The 24,671-nt window shown below is 45.0% G+C and overlaps 1 protein-coding gene across 1 annotated transcript; it reads left to right on the forward strand.

Annotated features, from left to right (window-relative positions):
- The first annotated feature begins 6,788 nt into the window (after positions 1-6,788).
- Positions 6,789-17,078, forward strand: CLEC3B (C-type lectin domain family 3 member B). Its single transcript, XM_083871911.1, has 3 exons — positions 6,789-8,033; positions 12,674-12,772; positions 14,105-17,078. Exons 1-3 carry the CDS (start codon positions 7,922-7,924, stop codon positions 14,503-14,505), a joined length of 612 nt encoding a protein of 203 aa, XP_083728037.1. The 5' UTR covers positions 6,789-7,921; the 3' UTR covers positions 14,506-17,078.
- The last annotated feature ends 7,593 nt before the right edge of the window (positions 17,079-24,671 follow it).

Below are 24,671 nucleotides of genomic sequence, written 5' to 3' on the forward strand. Positions count from 1 at the left end.
CCGTACTGGTAACTGCTGGCACCTACAAAGTGCAGTGGCAGTTGATGCTGTTGCCTGGGAAGTGCTTGAGTCTGTTTTCCAGAGTGACTGGACTGGTGTTCTTTCCACTTAATTCTCTTTGCATGTGTTTCACTTTTGTGAACCAGCTGCTGTGTTCTAGAATGCATATGGGGTTGTAGTGCAGCACAAATGAAAGCAGCACTAGGTGGAAATCTTCTTTCAAATTACCTTACTATTCTTTGAATAAAATGTGATTATATTTTACTGTAAATATAACATGGTCCCAAGTTCCCAATTCATATTTTAAACCAAGATTTGTCTGCAACTGCCTCACAAGGGGAACCAGGTGAGCAGGCACTGAACTGTTCTCTTTGGTGACCAGTGCCAGGACTCGAGGGAACAGCCTGAAGCTGTGTCAGGGAAGGTTTAGGTTGGGTATCAGGAAAACATTCCTCATCCAGAGGGTAGTTGGGCACTGGAACAGACTCTCCCAGGAATTGGTCTCAGCACCAAGCCTGACAGAGATGTGTTTGGACAATAATCTCAGGCACATGGTGTGACTCTTGGTGTCCTGTATGGGGCCAGGAGTTGGGCTTTGATGATCCCAGTGAGTTCCTTCCAACTCAGGATATGCTATGATTTCCTTGTTCCCTAGAGCTCTACCTATACCTTTTGCCAACAGGTGCAATAGTAACCCAGCCAAAACATCTCACCGTGGCTAAGGAGAAGGGACATGGCCAAGGTAAATAGGAAGCTAAGATGATCTTTAAGAGTTTGATAATTCAGCTGGAAAGCATAGTGGCTGTCAATAAACCTTCACAGGGAAAAGCAGAGATTACAGATAAGGCATGGATACAAGTTGCACCACCAGGTGTTGAAAGCACTGAATTCCCTCCCTACATCAACTGGATGGCCTAGCAAAGAATAAGAGGTGTTTATTTGGCATGATAGGAAGAGACAACAGATGGGAAAAGTGAAAGGAAGAAGTTGATTTTTAAGAAGGTGATGTTTCATCTGCAAATGTTAAGGATTGTTTTGAACAAACTTTATGGCAGAAGCTACTACAATAATCCAGGAGTTATTTAGCTCTTACTCAAGCAACATTTTCTGAAATTTCTGTTTCAAATTTATAGTATCAGGTTAAGAATATTCTCTTGACTTGGGGAAAAGGGAAGTAAGGCTTTTACTGAAGGAGAGCTATACATACAGGACAGAAGATATTACAGCTTAAACTAGTAATCATGATCACAATAAAATATATGGAGTACTTAAGGTCCCCAAATCTCTACAGTCCTTTTGCTAGAAGTCATACACATAGTTATTCAAGGTGACTGCAACAGCACTGTGTATTTCAGTATGTGCAGCCACTGCTGTAACAAGCAGTGTAACAAGCAGGCAGGTTGTTTAAAAAAAAGACGTCTCCCAAAATTTGCCCAAGGTTTGTATTTTGAAGGGTTGGGATTTTTTTCACTACATTAAGTAATGGTTTAAGTAGGTCGTAATGGTGCTACACAGTAGTAGAGCCAAGAAGTGACAGAGTGTACATACTGTCTTTTATCACTTCAGCAGACTTACTCTGTTTGAGGCAAATGCTAACCTGACATCAGCTTTACAGTAGCTGTGAGCCACTCTTTGCCATGCAAAGCTGCTTGTAAAAACACAGAAAGAAAGAAAACTGAAGGGAGTAAAAACCTTTATAGTATCTTTGACTTATCACAGGCAGGTTTTTTGATCACATACTGTTAAATGTTTCAGAAAATGGTTAATGTAAATGAGACTGCAAGTCTTGAACCTCAGCCATTCTCTGAATGTTTTATTGCAGATTTGTGGTTGGAGACCAAAAAGCTGCCCCGAGTTACACTCAGGGTGAATTTTGTAACATGAATAGTGTAATTCTACACAGCCTTCCAGCTGAAGGATCTCCAAGCGTTTTGCAAGTTACATCACTTAAGATGCTTCTTTTCCCCTCTCCAGATCCTTTTAATTTTAAATATATTTTTATGAGAGCTGGAGGTGGTGGTGGGAAAAGAAACATCACTGTGTTTCAAGTGTGCAAACTGACGCCTCTGTAGAGGGGAGTACATGTGCACTCCCTCCCCATTTCTTAATAAGGATAGCAAATATTTAGCCCTCTGAGATCCAGGCTGTGTGAGAGACTGGGTGCCAAACACTTCCTCAGAGCAACACTGTAAATTAATGGGGTGCCAGTGTCTGCAGTGCCTCCCCTACATGTGTGTGTCCACCTCCAGGTCTTCTGTAGCTGAGTGTGCAGGCACTGAGTGAGTTGGGGGTCCCAAGGGGTCCTGTGCCTTCTGTACCACTGCTTCCTATCTGTTGGCATGGAAAAGCAGTGGAGAGTGACCCCAGTTCAGATGGGGTCTGCTTCAGCCCCTGAGATGTAAATAATGAGCCCAGCCAAAAGTATTACAGAGCTGCTGGTTGGTCTCAGCTGCCTCTGGAGGTTTGCAGCTACCAGCTCATGTCCCAGATGGATAAACAAAGCTCTGACAGGGGTAAAAGGTCCTACAGCTCTCGCAGTTGATACAGTATCTGCCAAGAAATCTGTGAGACTGTGGTTCTCAGGCATGCTAAGGGCTATTTTCTATTTTTTTTGCTCTCTTTAACCCCTCCCTTCTATTCCAAACAAAAATAGCAGAATTTTAATAGAGACTTCAGCTGAGAATGCCCCTGTTCCCATCTGGGCTGGTGGAAAGTTCCATGTGTTGCTGTGCAGATACTGCCACGTTTTCATTGACTCGAGTCCAGTAGAACTAAGAGGAAACATCTGTGGAGTGGGATAGCTCTCTGTTTGTCCCAGAAATTAATTGCTTCTGCTGGGAGTGTCAAGAGGCTGAAAGCTGTGTACTAGAGATGAGGAGTCTAGCGACTCCTGCTAGGCTTCTACTCGTGTTGTTTAAAAAAGCACACACCTGCAATTTACCTGTTTCACAGGGGCACCATTCCTCTCAAAGCAGAAGAGAGCTAGACTGTAGGTGAGGGGACCTGGCAGATTTACCAGGCTCAGGATTCCCATTAGCCCACATTTTGCAACTACAGTTCAACACTGTAATTGTGTCATTTGGGGAGAAGAGAGGAGCTCATTCTGCCCTGTGGAGGCCATGAGGAGGAGCATGGCTGTGCCACCTGCAGTCAGGCTTTAAATGAAGCCTTCCTTCAGCACAGCCTGCTGTAAAGACAAATTGGTGTGAGCCAGAGTTTGCTCACAGCTTCTGTGAGACTGGATGAGACTGGAGTATGCAAGTCTCTCTTTGAGTGATTTTGTACCTGGATTTGACATAGAAAATGGGATATTTCTGCATTTGCTTTGCAAACAGCAATTACCTGTGGTTTGCCCATTTCGGCTAGGACTGCCTCCGGCTTTTCTTTGAACTGCAGCAAATGCCACTGCCCTCCTCAGCAGCAGAATGTTCTCCAGCCCTGCTATGGCACTGGTTTACTTCACCTGTGGTAAGTGGCCACTGGCACCCAGAGAGTGGCAGAAACAAAGCTGTGACTAGTGAGACCTGAGCACTCCAGTCCTTACCCCAGAGCCTTGTTCTCTCCGTTCCTTTAACATGCTGGAGAAAAATGCAAGAGCACGTCTGCAGCTGGTACTGAATTTCTTCAGCCATCAGCCTCTGTGTGATTTCTCACTGCTTGCCAGCCTCTTGTCTCCTTGTGCACTCCTGCCCAATTGCACTCACTACCCATGCAAGGCAGCTTTTCCTTCTAAGGCAAAATGCAGCTGCTCCTGTTAGCTGTGCCTCACAGAGGCGTCTTTTCCTGTGTTGAAGTCCCAGACTTGCAGTGATAATGCTCAGCCACAGCAGGGCACTTTGGTATGGGTCTCCCCACAGAGAAACTGCATAGCCTTGGGTTTTCCTTGGATCTGCATTTCTAGCTATCCAGGAACAAAGATGTTTTTGCTGTTGCTGCAAAACATCATTAGAATCTCAAACATGCTGCTAATGACTCCCCAGTGGTGGTTTAAACCTCCATTTCATTGACTGGAATACTTTTTAATAAAGCTGTGGTTATCTCTCGAGCTCTGTGAATATCTCTCTTGCTATCCTGATCTCAAGATTTGGGTAAGTTAAACAGCACAGGCATGGCTGAGTTTTCATGTCACACCATTTGTTGATGAGATTTGTTTTTCTTTATTTAGACAGAGATCATCATAGTTGCTGCAGCCCTTTAGCTTGTACCTTCAGAGGGCTAAGAAGAATTCTCAGGCCCATTCTGATTTCCTCCCCTCAGCTGGCAGTGGCAAGGACCACAGCCAAGCCAGTGTGATCAGGCACTGGAGGTACTAGGAACCACCAGCCTGCAGACCCTCCCTTCCAGAGGAGTTCTCTGCCCCTTCTCTCTGTGTTTTGGCAAATGGTAAGTTTAGCTATTTCCACAGCTGGAAACCTATGGGTTGCAAAGTCGTGATTTAAGTCCTACCTCTCTTTCTTCCCTCTAGGGAAAGACCAACTTTAATGTAATGAGGATTTTCAAGGCCATTGGTTGCTTTCTTTCTGCTGTCTGATCATGCAAATTTTTCTCTAGATTCAGAAAATTAGGGAATTCATGAAGCTGAAATTCTCTTATAATCCATAATTCAGCATCCGCACCAATATGAAAGCAAACCAATGCTTGAAGGTGAAAATGACATGAAGTAAGAGCCTAAGCTGACGGAACTGCTATCCACTGGCCAGTCCAAAAATTCTGGCCATCAAGTTCAGTGGTGACCTCGTATGTGATGCTGTGACAGGCAGTGGACCTAGACAGTTAGGAATTCCTCCAGAGTTTTTGGTATTAAATTTAGACACTACATTACAGTTTTCCTTTGGCTGTTTGGACTTTGGGATCTGGGCGATGGGCAAACACAAAGTAGTGAAGACAGACAGATTACCTCTAGCCTACAGGAGCTGCAGTCTCCAACCAAAAGGGAGTGCAAGTCCTTTGGTGCAGCTCCTTTGCGAACAGAAGAATTTTGAACAACTGACACTACTTGAACTCGTGTGCTCCACATTTGCATCTAGTTTAAAGCCCAAGAATCTACTGTAGAATGGATCCTTCTGTCCTGTATCCCTTGGGGTGTACATGGGGTAGGGATGTGAGGTGTGCTTGATATGGGATATGATGGGAAGGTTGCCACCTTGGACTCAGAGCCAGTTTCTTAAAGTTGATGCTGGGGATAACATTTTGGCAAAATCCTTAGTTTTCCCCATCATTGTCCTTATGAAAACCGCCCTTTCCTGAACTGTTACTACATTTCTTTTTGATTGGTCTCCAAAACAATGATCCATAGATTTGGCTCTCTCCATTTCAACCTGTTCCGATGTTTGTGCTGGTCGAAATCAGGAACTTTGCCAGCACGAGTTCAGGCAGCGGCTAATGAATATCAGAGATTTCTTGTGCTAGCCCCACTTCCTCACAGAGTGTTTGTTACTGTCCACTGCTGTTTCTCTCCTGTTCCTCTTTGAGGTCACTGTGGTGTCACTGACACATGGCCTCTACCCCTGCAGAGTGGATGTCACCAAATCACAATATTCCAAGTTGGAAGGGACTCACAAGGATCATCAAGTTCAGCTCTTGAGTGAATGACCTGTACAGGTCATTGAACTCACAAACCTGGCGTTTTTCAGACCAGGCTCTAATGGACTGAGCTAATCTCAAGGGAGCAGAGATATGAATTCCAGTGTGCTGCCTCAGCCATGGATCAGGTCCCCAAGCTGCAGGGCCCCACACCTAAAAGTGCTTTGGGTCTCCCCTTTGCTCTCCTGCTGTCAGTGCTGGCACGGGAAGCAGGAGCCTTCCAAGAGGAGAAGGAGCTTCAGGCAAAGAGCTGGCATCATTCAGCACTGGAGTGGCCTGCCTTTGAACTAGTGACAGCCCTGAAAGGCCAGGTCTGGTAACTGGTGATCTTGATAATAACCCTGTGAATACTGTTATCCAGTCCACCCTTGCACTTTCCAGCCATTGTGCGGCGGCGCTGCCTCATTTCTTGGCTTGGCCATACCTGCTCTTTTCCTAGGAGCCAAAGCAAAATAGCCTCTGATCTCGCTGCCCATTTCCTTGCCTAGCTGGGCACAAAATCACAGGTCTGCATTGCTGCCAGGAGCATCCAGCTTTATTTCACAGGCTTATTCCAACTACTGTTTTGCTAACTGAAAGCCTTCCAAATTCAGCATCCCAGCCTACTTACTGGGTTTCTCAAAGCCACGTAAACTTTTCTGTCTTCTTCCCTGCGGTCCTTGGAATGGTTTCCGTAAGCATTGGTTCTTCTGCTCTCCTTTTTCATCTCAAACCAGTTACCTTGCAATTAACAGGAGCTGCTCTCTCTCTAACCAGGATACTGGGCTTGAAACCAGGGAGTTAAGTGCCTTAACTGGGAAGTAAAATCCATAATAATTGCACAGATGTTAAAAATCATGGAGAAAACCTTGGTTTCTTGGCATAATTTTAGTATTTTGCTGATGCCTTCCAGTTCTATTAGTTAATCTCATAAAAAGGATTACCTCTACTCACTTCCCACACCTCTCTTACATAAAAAGTGTGAATCATCGGGATCTCAAAAGCCAAGGACCATTGAGAGCCCCACTATTTAACTGGAACCTCTAGCTTCAGCAGGAGCTTGGGCAGGGGATGGCTGTTCCCTGAAGCATCCTTATGCTGGATCCAATGCAGCAACACTTCAGCTTGCTCCCATAGCTGGATGGGTGGGGGTTTATGAGCTTCTGTAATGTCAAGGACTTTTATTTTCAGTCTACATTGGACAGAATTGGGGCAAAGGCCCCTGTGGATAGGTGTTACAGCTGGAGACAAGTGTTTTGAGTCTACTTGTTTTCATTTTTCTCATTTTTCAAGAAAAAATATTATACCTCCATCCACCTGCTGGAAGGTGCAGGGAGGGGTCCTTTTGGTGTAGACCTGTTCTTCAGGGACTAATGGAAAGTCCCCCTGCGCTTCTTGTTTCAGCTGGGTAACGCTCTGGTTGGTCCCAGACTGGAAATCTGAGACTAGGGATTGCTGTCAGACTCCACACCACAGCAATGTGTTTCATGGCCAGCAATAAAGGGAGCATTTTGGTTTTTTCTCCAGCTTGGCAGCACATGAATCAAAGCAAAGGCAGGCGTGCATATCTGGAGCCAAGGAAAACTGGGAGGTACTGAGTTACCTACCAAAAGTAGTTTTGAGTGTCAAGGAAAGGAAACGTATGAGTATGTAGGTGTCTGGCATCTCTTGGGCTCCATCCATCCCATTTTGGGATAGTCCAGGCAGGAGAACAGTAAATCCCCAAAATATGTACTTTCCAGTTTAAATTTGAGTGAGGGTTGGTGCACATGATAATGGGCAGCAAAAATCAAACTGTTCCTCCTATGCTTCAAAAGCGAGGAACCGAGGTGCTCAGTGCCCTGCCCTGCTCCCTGTGCCCCTGTTGGTGCCGGCACATCCCTTCGGGGCATCCCTCCCGAGGGGCGGGGGACAGGTGGTCCCTCTCTGCTCCCTCAGCCACCCAGGCGCTGTTTCACACCTCACCTTGCTGTTGCCATCACTGGCATAGGAGATCAAACTCGTGGCATTGTGCTAAAAGCCACAGGAAATCCTTCCAGCTATACTCCCAGCCTTTCCTTATGTTTAGCTTAGCAGACTGTCGGTACATTCATTCCCCCTTTTCTTCGTGGTCTGTTTTCTTTGTTCTTTCTTCCTTTTCTTTTTAACAAAAACAAGCAGCGTGCTAAGAGCTGCAATCCCTCTGGGAGGTTTTCAGCCTTGGCCGGAGCCGCCGGAGCCCCCCCGGGGCCGGGAGGCTGCCGCTGGCCCGGGCTCAGCGGGAGGTTTTCTGGGACAGCCATTCCTGGCTCCAGCCGGTGTCCAGGCGGCCGTGCGAGGGCAGAGCCACTGCAGCTCCGCTCGGACAGGACGGCACGGCATGGCGCTCCGGGTAGCCTGCCTCCTCCTCCTCCTCTGCCTCCTCTGCCTCGCCCAGGTCTCCGGCCAGCAGAACGGCAAAGCCCGACAAAAACCGGCGGCTTCCAAGAAAGGTAAGGGGCTGTGGCAGCTTCCCGGCAAGGAGGACTTACAGGGCTTGGAGGGGTTGCCATCAGCCCACTCTTGTGGGCATTTACCAGTGCTTTAGTGAAACTTCATAAAAAGCATCTAAAAGCCTAATAAAGTGTCTTCCTCTCCCCCTCCTCAGTGGGAATGTCTGTGCAGCTCTTCTGTAAAATAGTGAGGGTATTGAGAAGGTTTTGGTGGGGTCCTACCTTGAATAAATTTGTTCAACTTGGTCTGAATTTCAGAGGGAATGCATTTTCTGTGTTCCCTCTAAGGTTCATGCCAAGCTTTTCCTATAATAAACTCTCCCTTTCTATATCCCCCTCACCCCTTCTCATTCATTTCTCAGAAATAAGTGGCAGATGACAGACAGTTTTGGAGATAAGAACAGGCAGAAAATATCCAAGCCATTAAGCATCAGCAGCGTTCTTAATTTAAAACCACTAGCCTTGGGTATATTTCACACCGGACACAAGCTCTGACTACTCAGGCAGTGCACACACAAAGGGGCCTGGGTTTTCTACTCCCTGGTGGGTTTGTTTCTTCTCCTTTTCTTCTCCTTTTCTTCTCCTTCTCCTGTTTTCCTCCTGTCCCATCCTCTGACTCAGTGCACAGTAAGTGTAGGAGCAGGCAGGTGAGGTGAGGAAACAGCATGTGAGCCTGCCTGATGTGTCTGACTGCAGCCGCATGGGCTTGGACCGCTTCTGTCAGGCACTTTCCTGCTTGGAACCAAGTGGAGAGCAAGGAAGAAGCATCTCTGGAATTCACTTGGCCAGGCTGCTGTCTACACTCACCCAGTGGCTATTTTTGTCAGATTCCATCGTTGAGAAATTTTTGCCTTTTCTCCCATTAGATCTTTCTATGAATTCACAAACTTAGCTGCTTATTCCACATCTTATTCTGCAGGACATGGAATAACAGAGAAAACAGTCTGTGACTGTTTTCTAGAGCAAAAAAAAAAAACCTTGGGCTTATATAGGGCACATACATGCATTGCACTGACTAGAGGTACGAGGAGAGAGACATTTCTTAGAGAAAACCTGGTTTTATCTATATGTCATTTGTCTCTGATTTAAAAACTTTTGCAGGGGATATCCTGAAAATCAAGCCATCTGGACCAGCTGGGGGCAGGGTTTAGTCAAAATTTCTTTTCAAAGGAGAGATCATGTTTTCTGTGGAGAAGAAGGAAAAACCCAGCATTTTGGCCCAACTTGGTATTTTTTTGACCAGTCCCATCCAGCCCCATAGGGCATAAGCTGCCCTGCCTTTACTGAAAACTTCCAGTATTTCTTAGTTAATATTTTGCAGATTTTTACCAATGCCAGGGGGTAGGAAAAGAGGGAGAAAAGCACTAAAAATCCCCTATGAAGCTCCTCTTCGCCTCCAGCCCCTCTCCACATCCAAGCCTGCCTGCCCAGCCACCACAGGGGCCAGGGCTCAGCCACTTCTGCTCTGAACAATGGTAGGATGGCCCCATCTCATGCTCATCCAGGCATCCAGTACCCCTGTCCTGGTTCTACCCCTGGAGGGGGCAGAAAAGCCACTGGAGGGTTGGGGTGTTTGGCTGGACTTTTTTTTTTTTTTTTTTTTTTTTTTTTTTTTTTTTTTTTTTTTTTTTTTTTATCTATGCAACCAAACCACAAATGTTAGAAAAGAAAGCACTGATTTAAACCAAGCTTTTTTATGTTGTGGGGCTTTTTTAACTTTTTTTCCCTTTTTTTTTTTTTTTTTTTTTGTAATTATTGCTTATGTTTGGATCTGCTTCAGAATGAAAAATGATGCTATTTCAACATGAAAAAGCCAAACCACAGTATTTAGAAAATGCTGAGACAGCACACTCACTTTGCCTGCTGTTTTGTTTTTGCCCTCAAATTACTCCCCAGTTATTGTTCCAAATGCAGTAGCTCAGCAAACTCTCCCTGAGCACAATGTCTTGGGGTCCAGGTGGGATTTGCCCTTGTCTGGCTGCTCTGGAGGTCTCATCCAAAGGAATTCCCAGGGGAGGCAGGCACTGGCATCCCTGCCTGGGCAGCATTGACAGCCTATGACTTGGGGTGCAGGCATCAGCCTCAGGAGGGCTCCCCTTGATCACAGCTGTGGTGGGTTGCTGGGATCATGGAAAGGAGCACCTTTACATAGCTGTCATGTGTATTTCTAAGGTAACTGGAGACAGAAGTCAGAGTCTGGATACTTAATTCAGTGGATAGAGACTAATTTGGGTTTCTTGTCTAATGCCAGCTACTGCCCAAAATTTCACTGTATTCTTGTCTGGGTGCTCTTCCCTGAAAATGTCTGTGAACATTTACACTGCTATAAATCCAGTGTAGGTGTGTTCAGTCTCCTCCTTTGATGCAGAGACAGACTGCAATATGAGACCTGACTGTTCCACTTGGTACCGTTGAGGAAATGCCTGGTGTCACAAGAAATACCAGTGTCCAGAGAGCTTTGATGACAGACATTGGGAACCAGAGCAATGCTCATTCCTCTAGGGGACAGAAAGCTGTTTGGATCTCCAGGCAAAGCTAGTAAACCTATATATATATATATATATATCCAAATTTCATACAGGAATAGTTAAAACATTAAAATTAAGTACAGAGGGATTTGTTTGTTATTCAGCATATAATTAGAACAGGTGAGAGTTCCCATTCGCAGCTTTAAATACATTCCTGGCCAGGCTTTCAAACCAACAGACTATTGTGGCACACAATTCTGTGAGTCTCCTTTTGATCTTGCCCCTGCCCAGGCTTAATCCAAGCTCACAGTCCTGCACAAGGACCCTCTCCAGCTCCCACTGGATCATCAGCATCCCATATGCCAGCTTCCATCACAGAAAACCCAGACTGTAAACAGGCTTGATCCCTGGCTTTAGGAGGTGAGCCTTGAGGAAATGACAGCACTGAGACAAAATCCATGGCAATAAAACAGACAACACAACGTCTGTTGATGTAGCCATGGTCCTCACTTTATAGCTGAAGGATGAGTCAACCAGTTCTGTAGGAACATCCTGTGGCCCAGGATTTGGAAATGAGGTACTGAAAAGGGACAAGGCTCTTAGGTAGTTATCAAGGAGACATGTCACCTCTCATGGCAGGGACTTTCAAGGTGGGAACTCACCAGCAAACCCAGCTGGAACACCATAAGGAGCTGCCCCAGCAAGACTCATTGGTAGTGTCCTGCCATGACCTTTGGATGTTACTTAAACCTTCAAACATTTGTTCTGTTGCAAGACAGGCTTGCATGGAAAAAACCCCATGATTAATTAGACATTTCTCACAAAGTGTTTTCATCAAAGGCAGCAAAATAATATCTAGTGCCTCAGTGTTAACTGAATCCAGTAAAGTTAATTGAGCAATGAGTAAAGCAGCTTAATGCCCTCCTCCTGATGTGTCTGGCTTTTCATATTCATGGCACCATGTAATCTTAGGTCAGTGGTTTTGGTCTGCATCCAAGCTGCTTCCCTACTTGCCTGCCTTGGTTCCTCAGCTCCTTGGCCCTCAAGGAAGCTCCTCCTACTGCATTCATGGGCAAATTGTCCCCTTTCCTTTCACCCCAGGAGAGCTGCTAGATGCTTTCAACATGAGAACTGCTAGATGCATCCATGTGTCTCAATGACCGATCTCCCACCGTCTTCAAGGTCCCTGTGCTCCTGTCTAGAAGAAAACCAAGTACTGATTACAGCTGTTTGGGGCTTTGCAGAAGCAGCACACTTAGCAAGATGAAGGCTTTAAGAGCCAGCTCCCCAGCCAAAGAGGCATCTTCTCACAGCAGGAGAGTGGCTCTGGGCAGTGTTTTGGTACCTACACTGGGGGTGATGAAGGTAGAGATGAGGAAGAGGCAGTTGTGATGGTCCAAAGGATGGTGTGGTTGGTGCAGAGGCAGGTGGCTGGTGGTGCAGAGGCAGATCTAGTGGAGGTAGAATCTGCAGCTCTCCTAACCCCTTCCTGTTGAGCATCAGCCTGGTGAGCAAAATGCTTTCCTACCAACCCACCGATGATGGCAGACAAGAGGTCGGTGCAGCCAGGAGTGCATACAGAGAACATCATGTGTTAGGATGTTTAAGGAAAGCCAGGAAGGTGTGCTGTGAATAGAGAGAGAGAGCATATTTTTGAGGAGTTGGAAAAAAAAATCCTGTTCATCATTAGCTTCAAGTTGCCCAGAAAACATTTGTATGTGTCAGGACTTCTGTTCAGGCAAAGCAGCATCAGATGGTGTCCTCCTGCATTTTGGGAGCTCTACCCCAGTGCAGCACCACCCCAGATGACTGCTCTACACAGGAGTGCCAGAGACAAGCCTGCACCTTGCAGTGGTCATGCATGTGACCTCCTCCCCAGCACTGCTGTGGCAATTCAGAGAGTGACCCCTGCAGCTGGAAGATGCATGGGATGCACAGCCGCAAAACCTGAACCAGGAAAACAAGGTTGTTATTGATAGTGGAACCAGGCTGGCAAGCAAACACTCACTCTGATGGATGTGCAAGGGAACACAGGTGCTGGCTTTGTGGATTCCTTCTGTTTATCCTTCTCTGAGGGCAAAGAAACATGGAGTTTTGATGATAGGAACAGATTTGGTTGCCTCCCCTGGGATGCAGCCAATATTTGTGCTCTTTCTTTGATTTCTTCAACAGATGGTGTGAGCCTCAAAATGATTGAAGACTTGAAGGCCATGATTGACAACATCTCTCAGGAGGTTGCTCTACTGAAGGAAAAGCAAGCACTCCAGACAGGTAAAGAGCTTGCTGAAGAACACATGACTTTTACTTTGAGAGAGGAGCTGCTCATAAAGCAGCTGCAATTGATCCACATGTCTTGATGAGTGATGCCCAAGCACCCCACAGCAACAAGCCCAACTTGGGGAGAGAGGTTGGGGGATCAAAGCAGAGTGTGGGTCTCTGCATTTCCTCTGGGCTGGTGAACCTTCTTGGGCAGTCAATGACAGGAGCTGTGCAGTTTGGCCCCCCCTCCTCTTTATGTGCTTCCCATTTGGATATTCCTATGGTGCTAAGCCAGATGTTCTTTTTCCTTTATGAGGTGGAGGGATGGGATTTGAATTAGTCTGTGCTTTAACCAAATGCATCTTTTGTCTGAACCCCAGTGAAATGGCAACCTGGCCTCTTGTACACACCATGGTATTGCCCAGGGAAGTGCACTGTGGGTCAGTCCTGCTTCATTAAACATACACAGAGGACAGTCCCAAAATGTCCCTCTTCCAGACATGTTCCACAGTCATTCTGTGAAAACTCCACCAACATCAGTAGGAGTAGGATTTGCAAAACATGAAGCAGAAATGAGATGAAAATGCAAATTAAGGAGAATTTTCTCCGTAAAAGAAAAGGAACACAAGAAAAATCAAGGCTTTAGTTCCAAGCTCACATTTATTGAGAAGTAATTGGTTTGGATATTAATGTATGGCTCTGATTAGGTATTGTTTGGCTACAGTACTCCACACTCTAAAGGTTTAGAGCTTAAAGAAAAACAAAATAAATTGATATCCTTAACACTAAAATCAGAGGCAAGTAGAAATTTCCTCTGAAGACCTCAAGCTATGCAAACGCAACGTTTCTGATCAAAGCTTATTAAAAAATACTTTTTTTTTTTTCATCTTGCATAATTAAGATGATTTAATTGGCATGCAGGCTTTTTCCCAAAACACTCCAACACTCAGCAGTGCCCATGACAAACCATGTTTCCAGCAAATTCATCAGAGAAAGAGTAGCACTGGCTGGGGAAGAACAAAGCCAGGGGAAGGGGCAGGAGAACCATGTTGTGCCTCTGCTCCAGCAGCAGCAGAGCCCAGAAGAGTGGCAGGGGGACCCCAAAAATCCATTTCACCCAATGATTTGCGGAGGGGAAGGGCACGTCCCCGTGGCTGTGTCCCACCCTGCATAGGAGAGAGAGGGGCCCTTGGAATCCCATGCTGCCAAGGGTCACTGTGCAGCCGAAGAAATTAAGTTTGTAGTTTGGCTTCTTTGCTTGCTTGCTGCTGCCTCATCCTGGGCACCGTTTTAAAACCAAATTCTCCTTCTGTCTTTTTATTCTGTTCACATGTAACCTCTTAGTTTGCCTGAAAGGCACCAAAATTCACCTAAAATGCTTTCTGGCATTTTCGGAGACCAAGACGTACCACGAGGCCAGTGAGAGCTGCATCTCCCAGGGCGGCACGCTCAGCACGCCCCAGAACGGGGAGGAGAACGATGCCCTCTACGATTACATGCGCAAGAGCATCGGCTCCGAGGCCGAGATCTGGCTGGGCCTCAACGACATGGCCACGGAGGGCAAGTGGGTCGACATGACGGGCACCCCCATCCGCTACAAGAACTGGGAGACTGAAATCACCACCCAGCCCGACGGCGGAAAGTTGGAAAACTGTGCAGCCTTGTCGGGGACCGCCATTGGCAAGTGGTTCGACAAGAGGTGCCGAGAGCAGCTGCCCTACGTCTGCCAGTTCATGATTGTGTAGTGGCGGGGCCTTCCCCCTGCCCGCCCCAGCCCAGATCTCTGCCCTGGGCAGCAGGATGGCGAGGCTGTGGCAGTGTGTACATGTACATGATGAGGCTGTGGTTGTGTGTGGGCCTCCATGTACATCCTCACGCCCGCACGCACGAGTTCAGTAGAGTCACCCTTCGCAGAGAGAGTCGCCGCGGCTCGCTGTTGGGTTATAGAGCTCTAGAGCATTTCCTTTGGCCACATCCAGCCCTGTCCGCAGCTGCACTGCTCTTCCTAAGGCACGGTTTATAGATATATATTTTTTTACACAGGGAATTTATTAGGACAGCTCCATTTTTCCAGCAAAGAACCAGTGCAGCAGTCCAACCTGGCGTACAGCTGCCTCAGCTATCCAGGGCTGTCACTCTGCAGTGTTCTTTCCCATTTTACTGAGCTTTCTTGGGACACCAGCATAGGCAATTTCTGCTTTCTTCTCTTGTTTTGCTTCTCCATAAGCCCTGGCAGCAATTTGTCAGAGTTCCATGTTCCTCACAGTGTCCCAGTTCAGCCTTGTGAGGATCAATGTCCTGTCTCAACAAGCAGATGGAGCTACTTCTGCTTTGCATTGAGAGATGCAATTGGGCTTATTTGGCAGGGTACCAGCTGCTCAAGGGGTTGTCCAACTAGTCAAATTATGTGTATGAATGAATTACCAAGTTAGAGGCATGTTTGGTCCTTTTCTCACCAGCCAGAAGCCAGTTTCACTGACTTCACTGGGAGAGCAAGACCCACTGCCAGATCCTTTGAAAAAAAATCCCATCAGAAGCTTTATTTGTGCTGCAGTATCAAAGGGAAAGCAGTGAAGACTTGGAGCATCGTTAGTCAACAATATTACTAGAAATAGAAGGTGTGTGTATTACATAAATAACATAAATGTAATACTCTTAGGGAGTATATTGCTATATAAAAATAACTATATATTGAAAACAAGCCCCAGGACAATTCACTCCAGCAGCTTTAGGAATGACCTGACCTGTTTATATGACAGGAATTCAAATGAACTAGTCCAGTCTTTGCTGGTTCTTGGCAAACATAAATCTGTTGAGCACTGTCTGTGCCAATATAGTCATGCCCAGCTGGAGGTCTGACCTCAGTGATTTTTTTATTGAGAAAAGTTTAAAGTGAAAAAAATAATAAATTAAATAAACAGCAATGTTATTTACTCTGGCAGCTTAACAGAGCTTTGCTGGCTGTTGGCTAAAAGGTACCAGTGGTTCTTTGCAGTCCAGTGCTTGGAAATAACCCCTCCAGTTTGGGTCACACACCCTGCACTTCCAGGCTGGAGGTGTCAAGAAAGGATCCTGCCCATGGGACAAGTATTCCAATTTGCTGCTTTGTTTAAAAGCAGCGTGGTGGTAGGTCTTCCAAGACATCAAGTCTGAGCCAAGCTGGAAACACACGCACACACACAAATGCAGAGTGCACGCTTCTGAGATTGTCACTATTGCCAAACTTTCCGCTGTTCAAATGACTATAAAATAAAAATATCTATAGCTTGCTGAAGGACTGGAGTTGTGTCAATGTGATTGGATTGCTTTCTTCTCCTTGTCTTTCTCTTCAGAGCAGCTCCAGGGATATGTCTGAAGGCTGGAGATAACAAAAGCAGAGGGAAAAAGCAGAAAGTGAGCGCCTCCCACCCTGTAATACGCTTTATAGGATTCTCCCCCTCCTGCCCCGTTATCATCCCTGTCATACACAATACAGGCAGGGAATCCTTTCATAGGAAAATAAGATTTCCTTCCTTTCCTCCCTTGCTGCTAGGAAATTTCATTCTGGAATACCAGCTAACCCCGAAGGAAGGTCCCTCCCTCAGCCCTGTTTGGCAGCAGTGGTGGTGCTGGGGGAGGTGGCACCTCAGGTCCCAGCATGGGGCCAGTCCTTCCCAGGCTGCCTCCCACCTCCTCCACAACGAGCAGAACTGCAGTGGCACAAGGAGTCCCTCTCCTTCACCCACTGAGGAGGGGATGAGTTCTCTCTCCTTCTCTCCAGCACCCCATGTAAGAGAGAAGACCATCCATGTCTCACATCAGTCTGTGAAGTTTCATCTGCTGCAGGACTGCACGTGAAATTAGGTCTCATTTGCACAGCCCTTCATTGAGCTTTACTTTGGACCCTGTTCCTGATGTTTTCCCAGGCTCTTTGCTGTAGGTCATGGTTACACCCTACAAGCCAACTTGCCTCAATATAAATCCTTTAGTTCCTTTGGCAGATGTCCCCTCCATGTTTTGAGATACATGTGAAGGCAAGCAGCAATGCTGGAAGCGTTTCTGGCTTCATTCCTGACTGATCATAAACCACAAGGCCTTAAAACATAAATGTGTGGTCAGAGAAATAAACAGAGGGCTTTTATGGGAGCCCAGAAATGAAAGAGGAGGAGTGTTGAAAGCCATGGGCCCTGGCAATGCTGAGCATCAGGGAAGTTGTGGGTGCTGGAGCTAGACCACCTTTGTGTGGAGTGTGAATCTGAAAAACAGCCATGGAGATGGATGCCAAAGGATATTTCCAGAGAGGACATGAAGGAGTCAATCTGTCAAATCTGAAAAATAAGAAGTCACTCTCTGCAGACTTCTTTTTTGTATCTCTCTTGCTCTCTGTTTTCATAAAGTTAAACTCCCACCAGCCCCATTCCTTCATAGAGGTTTTGCTCTTCTCAAGCTGGAGGAGCACAGAGAAGGGTGGCTTTCCCCTTGCTGTACTTGTTGGATCCAGGATGGCAAAACTGACCTTGTAGTTTCAGTGCTACATGTATATGTTGACTATCATTCTTACAATCTTCTTCCTGTACATTATGAACTACAAATTTTCTTTGAAAAGCCAAAGAGAAGGAACTTCTAGAAGACTCCTCATCCTTGCTTACCACGGCAATGTTGTTTTTTGTGTCCAACCATGTGTTTTGTGGTCACAGGGAATGCCAGGATGCAGGGATTGAACGGGGGACAGCCACTGGCTGCCTCCATAGAAAAACTGTCCTGAGCACATGTGGTCCATCTGCTAGGGGCCAGAACAAGCATCACTTTTTTGATCTTCCATTAAATCCTTTGGCACTCGAGGCAGAGTGGAACATCTGTTGTCCACAAAGTGTGGTCTCAACCAAAGGCACACAGATTAATGGAAAGAAATCTCAGCTCTTCCCTGAGGAAAAGGAAATGTGGAAGTGATCATGTCTGAACCAATGAACTGTGATGCCTGCAATCCCTAACGAACCTCACATTATTAAAAATAGAGGATGTTGTGTAAGATCTTGTGCCTCTGGTGGCACTGCTCAGCTGCTTGTGGCTCTGTGACACAGCAGAGGAAAGATGAAGCGTGAAATGTACATATACTTAAATAAACAAAAGAATAAAAGTTACTGGGTGAGCCTACAGAAGGAGTTCCCTCAGCACTATGTCATCCACACCTGACTTCAACAGAACTGAGCTAACCCACCCCACTGATGGGCCCCACCCCAATTCACCCTGGTCCAGAAGTTCAGGATCTGGTCAAGGTCTTTTCCTGAAGGTCCAGGAAAAGGAACAAATGTTCAGAGTAAAATAGTTAATCATAAAATAGGCACTGCCTTTCTGAAGTCTCTCTCAGCACAAGGGCCAGAACAGCACAGTATTCACACACCTCAGCAGCCAGGTTGCTTTTGGCTTCAGTCAGTGAAAGAGCTGGGTAGGCAGAGGTGGGTAAGAATTTGGGAGTTGTGAGCCAAAAGCTTGTTTTGGGCCTTGAACACTTCTGTGGGACTTGCTAGTTGGTAGTCCAAACAAGAAACGCAACCCTACCCCTCTATTCCCTGTGCATGTCCACCAGCCTGGGTGCTGCTCAGACCAGAGGTTCTCTCCACATCAGGTGCACTCTTTCCCTGTCATCCTTTTCAAGGAACAGTCCCTCAACACCTCTGCTCCTGCCTGACACAGAGGGAACACACTTCCCACCTCTGTGGCTGCAGAATGAGACCATTGGTAGAATGAATCTCAAAAGGAAAGGACCTGCTCTGCCCCTGAACCACTGAGTCTTGTGATTCCTATTGGCTTTACTGTTTGTTCCTGCTCCTGTGTAAGCACTGAACCCCACTGTCAGTCTCTCCTTTTAAAAATAAAATAAAAAGCTAAATTTAAGTTACATTTCTCCATCTCAGAAGCCACCATAGACGGGGAAGTAGCCCAGATCTGTGAGACTCAGCAAACAAGGCTAAGCCAAAACATCCCTAGGAGCATAAATATAAACCTGCTTGAGGGGGAGGGATGGTCATTAAACTAGTAGAGAGCATAAATATAAAATCCTTGGGGATAGATGGTAGGATATCAGGCTATGGTGTACAAAACAAAACAAAACATGGTTTATTGTTTTTATATGTAGAAGCACCCAGAGGGAGTCCAAAGGTAACAGTTGGAGACTGTTCCAAATACAGCTGAAAACAAATCACAACCATTTTAGTTCACACCCAGCAGCCTCTCCACTCTGTCCTGTGCTGTGCAGACAGGTCAGTGTCTGCCACTATCTCCCTGTGACTCCCCTGTCCTGCTGTGCTGGAGCCTGAGGCCATCCAAGCTTGCAGCAGCCACAAGGCACCCCAGTGCCTGCAGCATCCCTCCAGGAAGGAAAGAAGAACCCAAGAAGCTGTGCTGCCAAGAGGTGAGGCCAGCTGCTGATCACAGAACATAGCTGCTCTCTCCTCAGCCCTTTTAGAAAGCTGGCCCTGAGCCTGAGGCAGAGAACACAACAGCTGAGCTGCTTGCCAGCCTGGCAATGGAGAACGTGTCTCAAAAGCTGTGTTTAGAAAACACTGTTTGGGAAGCACTTCAGCTTGTAAAAGAAAATGCAGGAGGGGAAATAAAACCTACAACCCCTACTGCTTTGCAGAAATGCCCCACAGACAGCTTGGTTTCCCAGTGCAGTGTCAGTAACTTCTATTTCTATCACACCCTATTTCTATCTATTTCTATCTATTTCTATTTCTATCTATTTCTATCTTTGTTAATAACAAAGATCCCAAAAGTGAGGTCTCTGACATTCAATAGTTTACCCTGTTTCTATGTTTCTCAGGACCAGTGAGGCCACTGGAGTGCCAGGTCTTGGGCTCTCCAGTACAGGAGAGGCTCTCCAGTACATGGACCTAGTGAAGTGAGTGAAGTAGAAGCATTTGTGTGAGGAGAGAGCAAGAGCTGAGACTGCCCAGCCTGCTGAACAGAGGGCTCAGGGGATCTCATTTTAAATGCTTGGTGGGGGAGGGTAGTGAAGAGAGAGCCATGGGCATAAACTGAAATACCAGAAATTCTGCTTAAGGAGAAGAGAATCCCTTTTCTCTGTGAGGGTAGTCAGACCCTGGCACAGGTTGCTAAGACAGGCTGTGGAGCCTCTACCCTTGGAGATACTCAAAGCCTGACTGGACATGTGGCCCTGGCCAATGGGACCTTGCTCTGAGCAGGAGGTGTAATCTGGTGATCTCAAGAGGTCCCTATCAACTTCTGTGCAAACACAGGCACTGAGCAAGGGATCCTACCGACATAACTTACTCCTCTTCTACAGTCGCAGGAGAAAAACAGCCATTTCAGGAGCAGGCAGCTGACCTCAGACACCTGATGGACAAGCTGTCATGTAAAAGCCTTCCTACAGAAGAAGGTTAGCAAGAAAGCCAATAAAATAATCCCTTGTGGGATGTGATTTCTACACTGTAGTGCTGCCAGAGCTCTAGATACTAACTAGGTCTTGCTGCTCTGCCAAGTGTGATCAGCAGACAAGAGCTGAAACTTCATTTAGTTATTCAACCAGAAGGAAACTGGAAACAAACTCCATTAAATCACCAAAAAGCAAAAGAAAAAAATAAATATATATAATATTAAATGTTCAATCCAAATACATAATTCAGGAGTGCAGATGAAGATGTGAATCAAATTAACCACAGTGAAAGATTTGCTTTACTGTTAGAGCAGGACAGTCCAAGAGCAGCTAGAATGTCATCTGGATTCATGTGCAATGTGGACATTGCTCTGTCACTGGAAAGGCTTTGATCCAAAGCCCCTGAGTGTCAAGCCATGCTGACATGGGGGATCCAAACCCCAGGAGATGGGCATTGGCACAGGCCCCACCTGCCCGAGCACCAACACAGAGGTGCTGCCACACACATTTATCCAGATAGGCTCTCACATTTCATTCTATAATACATCATAGCAGAAAGCCAAACCCCCAAAGGATCTTAAACCAGTCAAATTTTAGGAAACACTCCAGGAATTGCTCTGATTATAAACAGGGTTAAACAACTGGTTCCATTGAAGAGTGAGGACTTGGAAGGAGCTGTGTGGGTGGGGTGCTGTGTACCTACAGTGAGTGACTGACAAGTTTTATACCCAGCCTAGAAAGTGAATTTGCTTTCAAAAAAGAAGAACAACAATTAGTGGGGTTTGTTCCTAAATTAAAATGTATGCATCAAAAAAGAATGCAAATCCAGCAAGTAGTTGTAGTGTATTGCTAGAGAAAGGTAAACACTCCTGAAAGCATAGTACTAGGGAAAAACACACCTTACAGATAAAACATGGAGAACTTGAAAACAGACAGAAATCATTGTTAACTTAGCCTTCTTTTAAACATTCATAGGAATTATCTGCTAGCCTATATGAGTAGCCTATTTTTAAGCCTGCTGAAACTACAGACGTGGGTAGTGTTCACAGCCAGATATAAAACCACCTCATGACTTTGGTCAGGTGATAAATGTCCATTTAAAAAAGAGCACGGACAGTCCTGAAGGCCACACTGCAGCAAGCAAAGCAAATATTCAGCCTTTGATTCATGTGCTAATGAGGGAGCTGGGATGACCCCGGAGGTCCCTAGAAAGTCTTGGTCTTGAGTCTCAGGAACTGGCTGCATCAAGTGAGGCAGAGCTCAGTAGTGAGATATTGCCTTGTGGGCACCATCCTCTCACCTTCCCTGCAGGGCCAACAACACCACTCCTTTCCTGCTCTCCTTGGTCGTTCCCAATGCCCTGAACAAACACTCCTTGGGAATTAAAGTTGATCGTTCCAGAGAAAGAGACTTGAAGTTGCATTAAGTTTGTGTATTAAAAAAGCAAGAGACATTATGGTTGTAAAGCTCTGTAAAATAAGAAAAATAAGATATACCAGAATGAGGTGGAATCACCCCAAAAGGAAACATAAAGGAAAAATCTCTAACCTCAGAACAAGCACTAAGTTTCAGCTTAATGATTAAAATGAAAATTTATATCTGAGCCTTCAAGAGTGAAGGGTTGCATTGTTCTCAACATCTCTTTCTCCTCCCAGGTGGCAGGAAGGGGAGAAATGTTTCTCCTCTGTTTTGCTCCTCAGTGACAGAAAGCCACCAAGTCATGACTATTGTATCACCTAAAGGACCAGCAAAGACTGGACTAGTTCATCTGAATTCCTGTCATAGAAACAGGTCAGGTCATTCCTAAAGCTGCTGGAATGAGTTGTCCTGGGGTTTGTTTTCAATATATAGTTATTTTTATATAGCAACATACTCCCTAAGAGTATTACATTTATGTTATTTACGTAATATTCACATCTTGAATTGGTGGAGATGTTTTTACTACAGTCAGTGTTAGTGAAGCAAGTACAGATTTTGTAAAGCATCTTGGAAAAAGGTCACTGGTAGAGATATGATTCATTGCACCATTCGTGGACCTGGGTTATTGTTCTGCACCCTTCCACCTAATTTGGCGTATAATTAGATGTTACTTACACAAGAGGTCATCCATGTCAAGAGGAGCAGTAGTTTCCAGACTAATTTGAGTTTTTTCCTACATATATTAATACTTTCCCAAGTACCTCTCCAGCTACTTGAGATGTCAACTACTTCAAGTACTGCCACTCCAAGCACTGCTGAAGCAGCTTTGTGGCTGCTCCGTGGCAAAAGCTGAGGACCTTGCTGTAGCAAACTTCACACATCAGCTTTACTATAGTCCAGGCAGGTTCAGGTGAGGCGAGAGTAAGAAATATATTGTAGACAGAAGTTTATAAGTATTTCCCACCAACACTGAGAGAACATTCACATCCATTTGTTGATTGGGAGTGTGGGGAGAAAGGCAGACGAAAATACAAGAATAGGAAAATAAAGGAGGGTGATGACAAAAATTCATCTTTCAGAGGTGTTTGTCCTCCCAATCTTGTCCTTTAACCCAGATGGGTGACCATAAAAACCTAAGGAGAATATGAGAGAGTTTGACCTGCAGAACTGACCAGCCAAATGTATAAAATGTTAGAATACGCAGGTATATAGTCAAGTGCCCATTTTCCTAAGATATTTGACTAGCAAGCAAAAATATTGTCTTCTGAGATATTAGACATATGCTTGAACCCATATGCCTTGCTGGGCTGGCTTAAGATACTTAGAAATTTGTTCTTCAATAACCCAGGGAAGAGAAAGATCTAATCGCTAGCTGGTTTTTTTATTGCTCTTAAAGATTAACCTGTAAAATGTTCACCAAACAATCATACTAGAATATTTTATTAGGCCTTTGGTTACTTTTTATGGTTTGCCTCTTGTTAAATAAACTCTCATTAACTTAAGGAAACTATGGGAAAACTTATTAACTGTTTATAAGCTTTTGAATGAGTAAAGCATTCAGCTGTGAAAGGAATTAACAAGTATCTAACCAGGTTTGATTTGGCAGAAAGTACAAGAGTCTTAATTTACCACGCAAATTTGAAATCTAAAAAAGATTCAGGCTGTTGAGCCAGCATCTTACTAGAATGATAATTCTTGTACAAAAACATTTATCACTGAATTTTTCTTTAAAGCCCTCATTTCTGCGGATATCAGGAGCAGGGATGTTTTTCCGAGTAGCCTAACTCTGATAGTTTCTGCCTCAGGAGAAGCTGCCAGTGGATGTCCAGGTCTTCAAAGTTGAAAGCTTCAGGCTGTCATGGCCCACAGTGCACATGCAGAATTTAGTATGAGCAGAAGTCTACTTATCAGCTTAAGCTATAGCGCAATAGGGGTTTTTCCCCTTCGTAGTTAACCCCATATTACAAAACAACACCTTTACAACACATACTACAACAACAGATTACAAACAAGCATTTGTTCCTGGGTTACTTTTTCCAGAAACCAGCAATTAAATAAAAGTAACATTCTGAGAGGAAAAACACATCACTAGTTTGCTTCTCCTTTATTTTAAAAAAACACACATCACCTTTTAAATAAAAAGCATTTGCGATGATGAATTTGAAGCAGACACTAAAACAATTTGAATTAAGAGCCTGCAGTTCATACTCCTGAGACCAAGTGGTAAATCTCATGTAAGGACAGGTTCTTCTGTGCAGAAAACTAGATTTACACATGTAATTAGCAGCTGCTTTGCCACCATTAATCTCATGTATGAAGGGAGGTGTCCATACGGGCTCTGTCTGTCATTTTTGGCCCTTAAGGTAATGACCAATATGGGATATTTTTCCCATCATAGCAAGTGGCAAAAGTTATATCATCTTCAGGCAAAACTATTCCCAGGGTTCCTGAGGAAGAGGAACACCCAAGCCAGTCTCCATTTAATTTAAGGAGGTGAAAGGGAAGTGCCCCCTCACCTCCCTCCATATTTACCCAAACCAACCCACCAAATGATGCAGCCTCCAAAAGAAATGGCAACCAACAAGAGCAATCAACAACTGAAATAAAAATAAAATTTTAAATAAATTAACAAAATTAGTTTAATAAATTAAATATTAAAGGAAACTAAGTATTAAATACATGCAATTTGAAATAAAAAACCTAATATAATTTTAAAAAATAAATAAAGGGAAGCACATACTTTACATGAAACATTTAGTTAGTTCTAAATAATACTTCCTCAAATCAAAGTCTCCAGTTAGAAAAAAATAAAATAGTTCTGTTGCAAAGATGACAGGATACTGCCAAAACATTTTCTCTCATTTTCTTCTGAGAAAGCACTTTTCAGAAAGTGAGGTCATTTTTTCTAGCCTCATATCTAAAAAAAAGTGCTGTGTGCTGAGCGAGTGATGCTCTGTTGAAGTATCTTTGAGAGGATGCATCATGGCAGTCTTTCTACAGATTTAAGTGACTGCAGCAGTTGTATACTAGGATAAATGCACGTATCTATAGACAAAATGCACTCACAAATGGAGCAAGGAACAAAGCAGTTCCTTGGGTCTTTGAAGATCCATCTTG

This window comes from Zosterops lateralis (assembly GCF_965231275.1).
Source record: "Zosterops lateralis genome assembly, chromosome: 1".
NCBI classification, from domain to species: Eukaryota; Metazoa; Chordata; class Aves; order Passeriformes; family Zosteropidae; genus Zosterops; species Zosterops lateralis.

What these genes read in the sequence shown, in the direction of transcription:
- CLEC3B (XM_083871911.1), top strand. Translation starts at nt 7,922, where the DNA reads ATGGCGCTCCGGGTAGCCTGCCTCCTCCTCCTCCTCTGCCTCCTCTGC. An exon ending in ACCGGCGGCTTCCAAGAAAG is followed by an intron (nt 8,034 to 12,673) that starts GTAAGGGGCTGT and finishes TTTCTTCAACAG; the next exon opens with ATGGTGTGAGCCTCAAAATG. An exon ending in AAAGCAAGCACTCCAGACAG is followed by an intron (nt 12,773 to 14,104) that starts GTAAAGAGCTTG and finishes GTAACCTCTTAG; the next exon opens with TTTGCCTGAAAGGCACCAAA.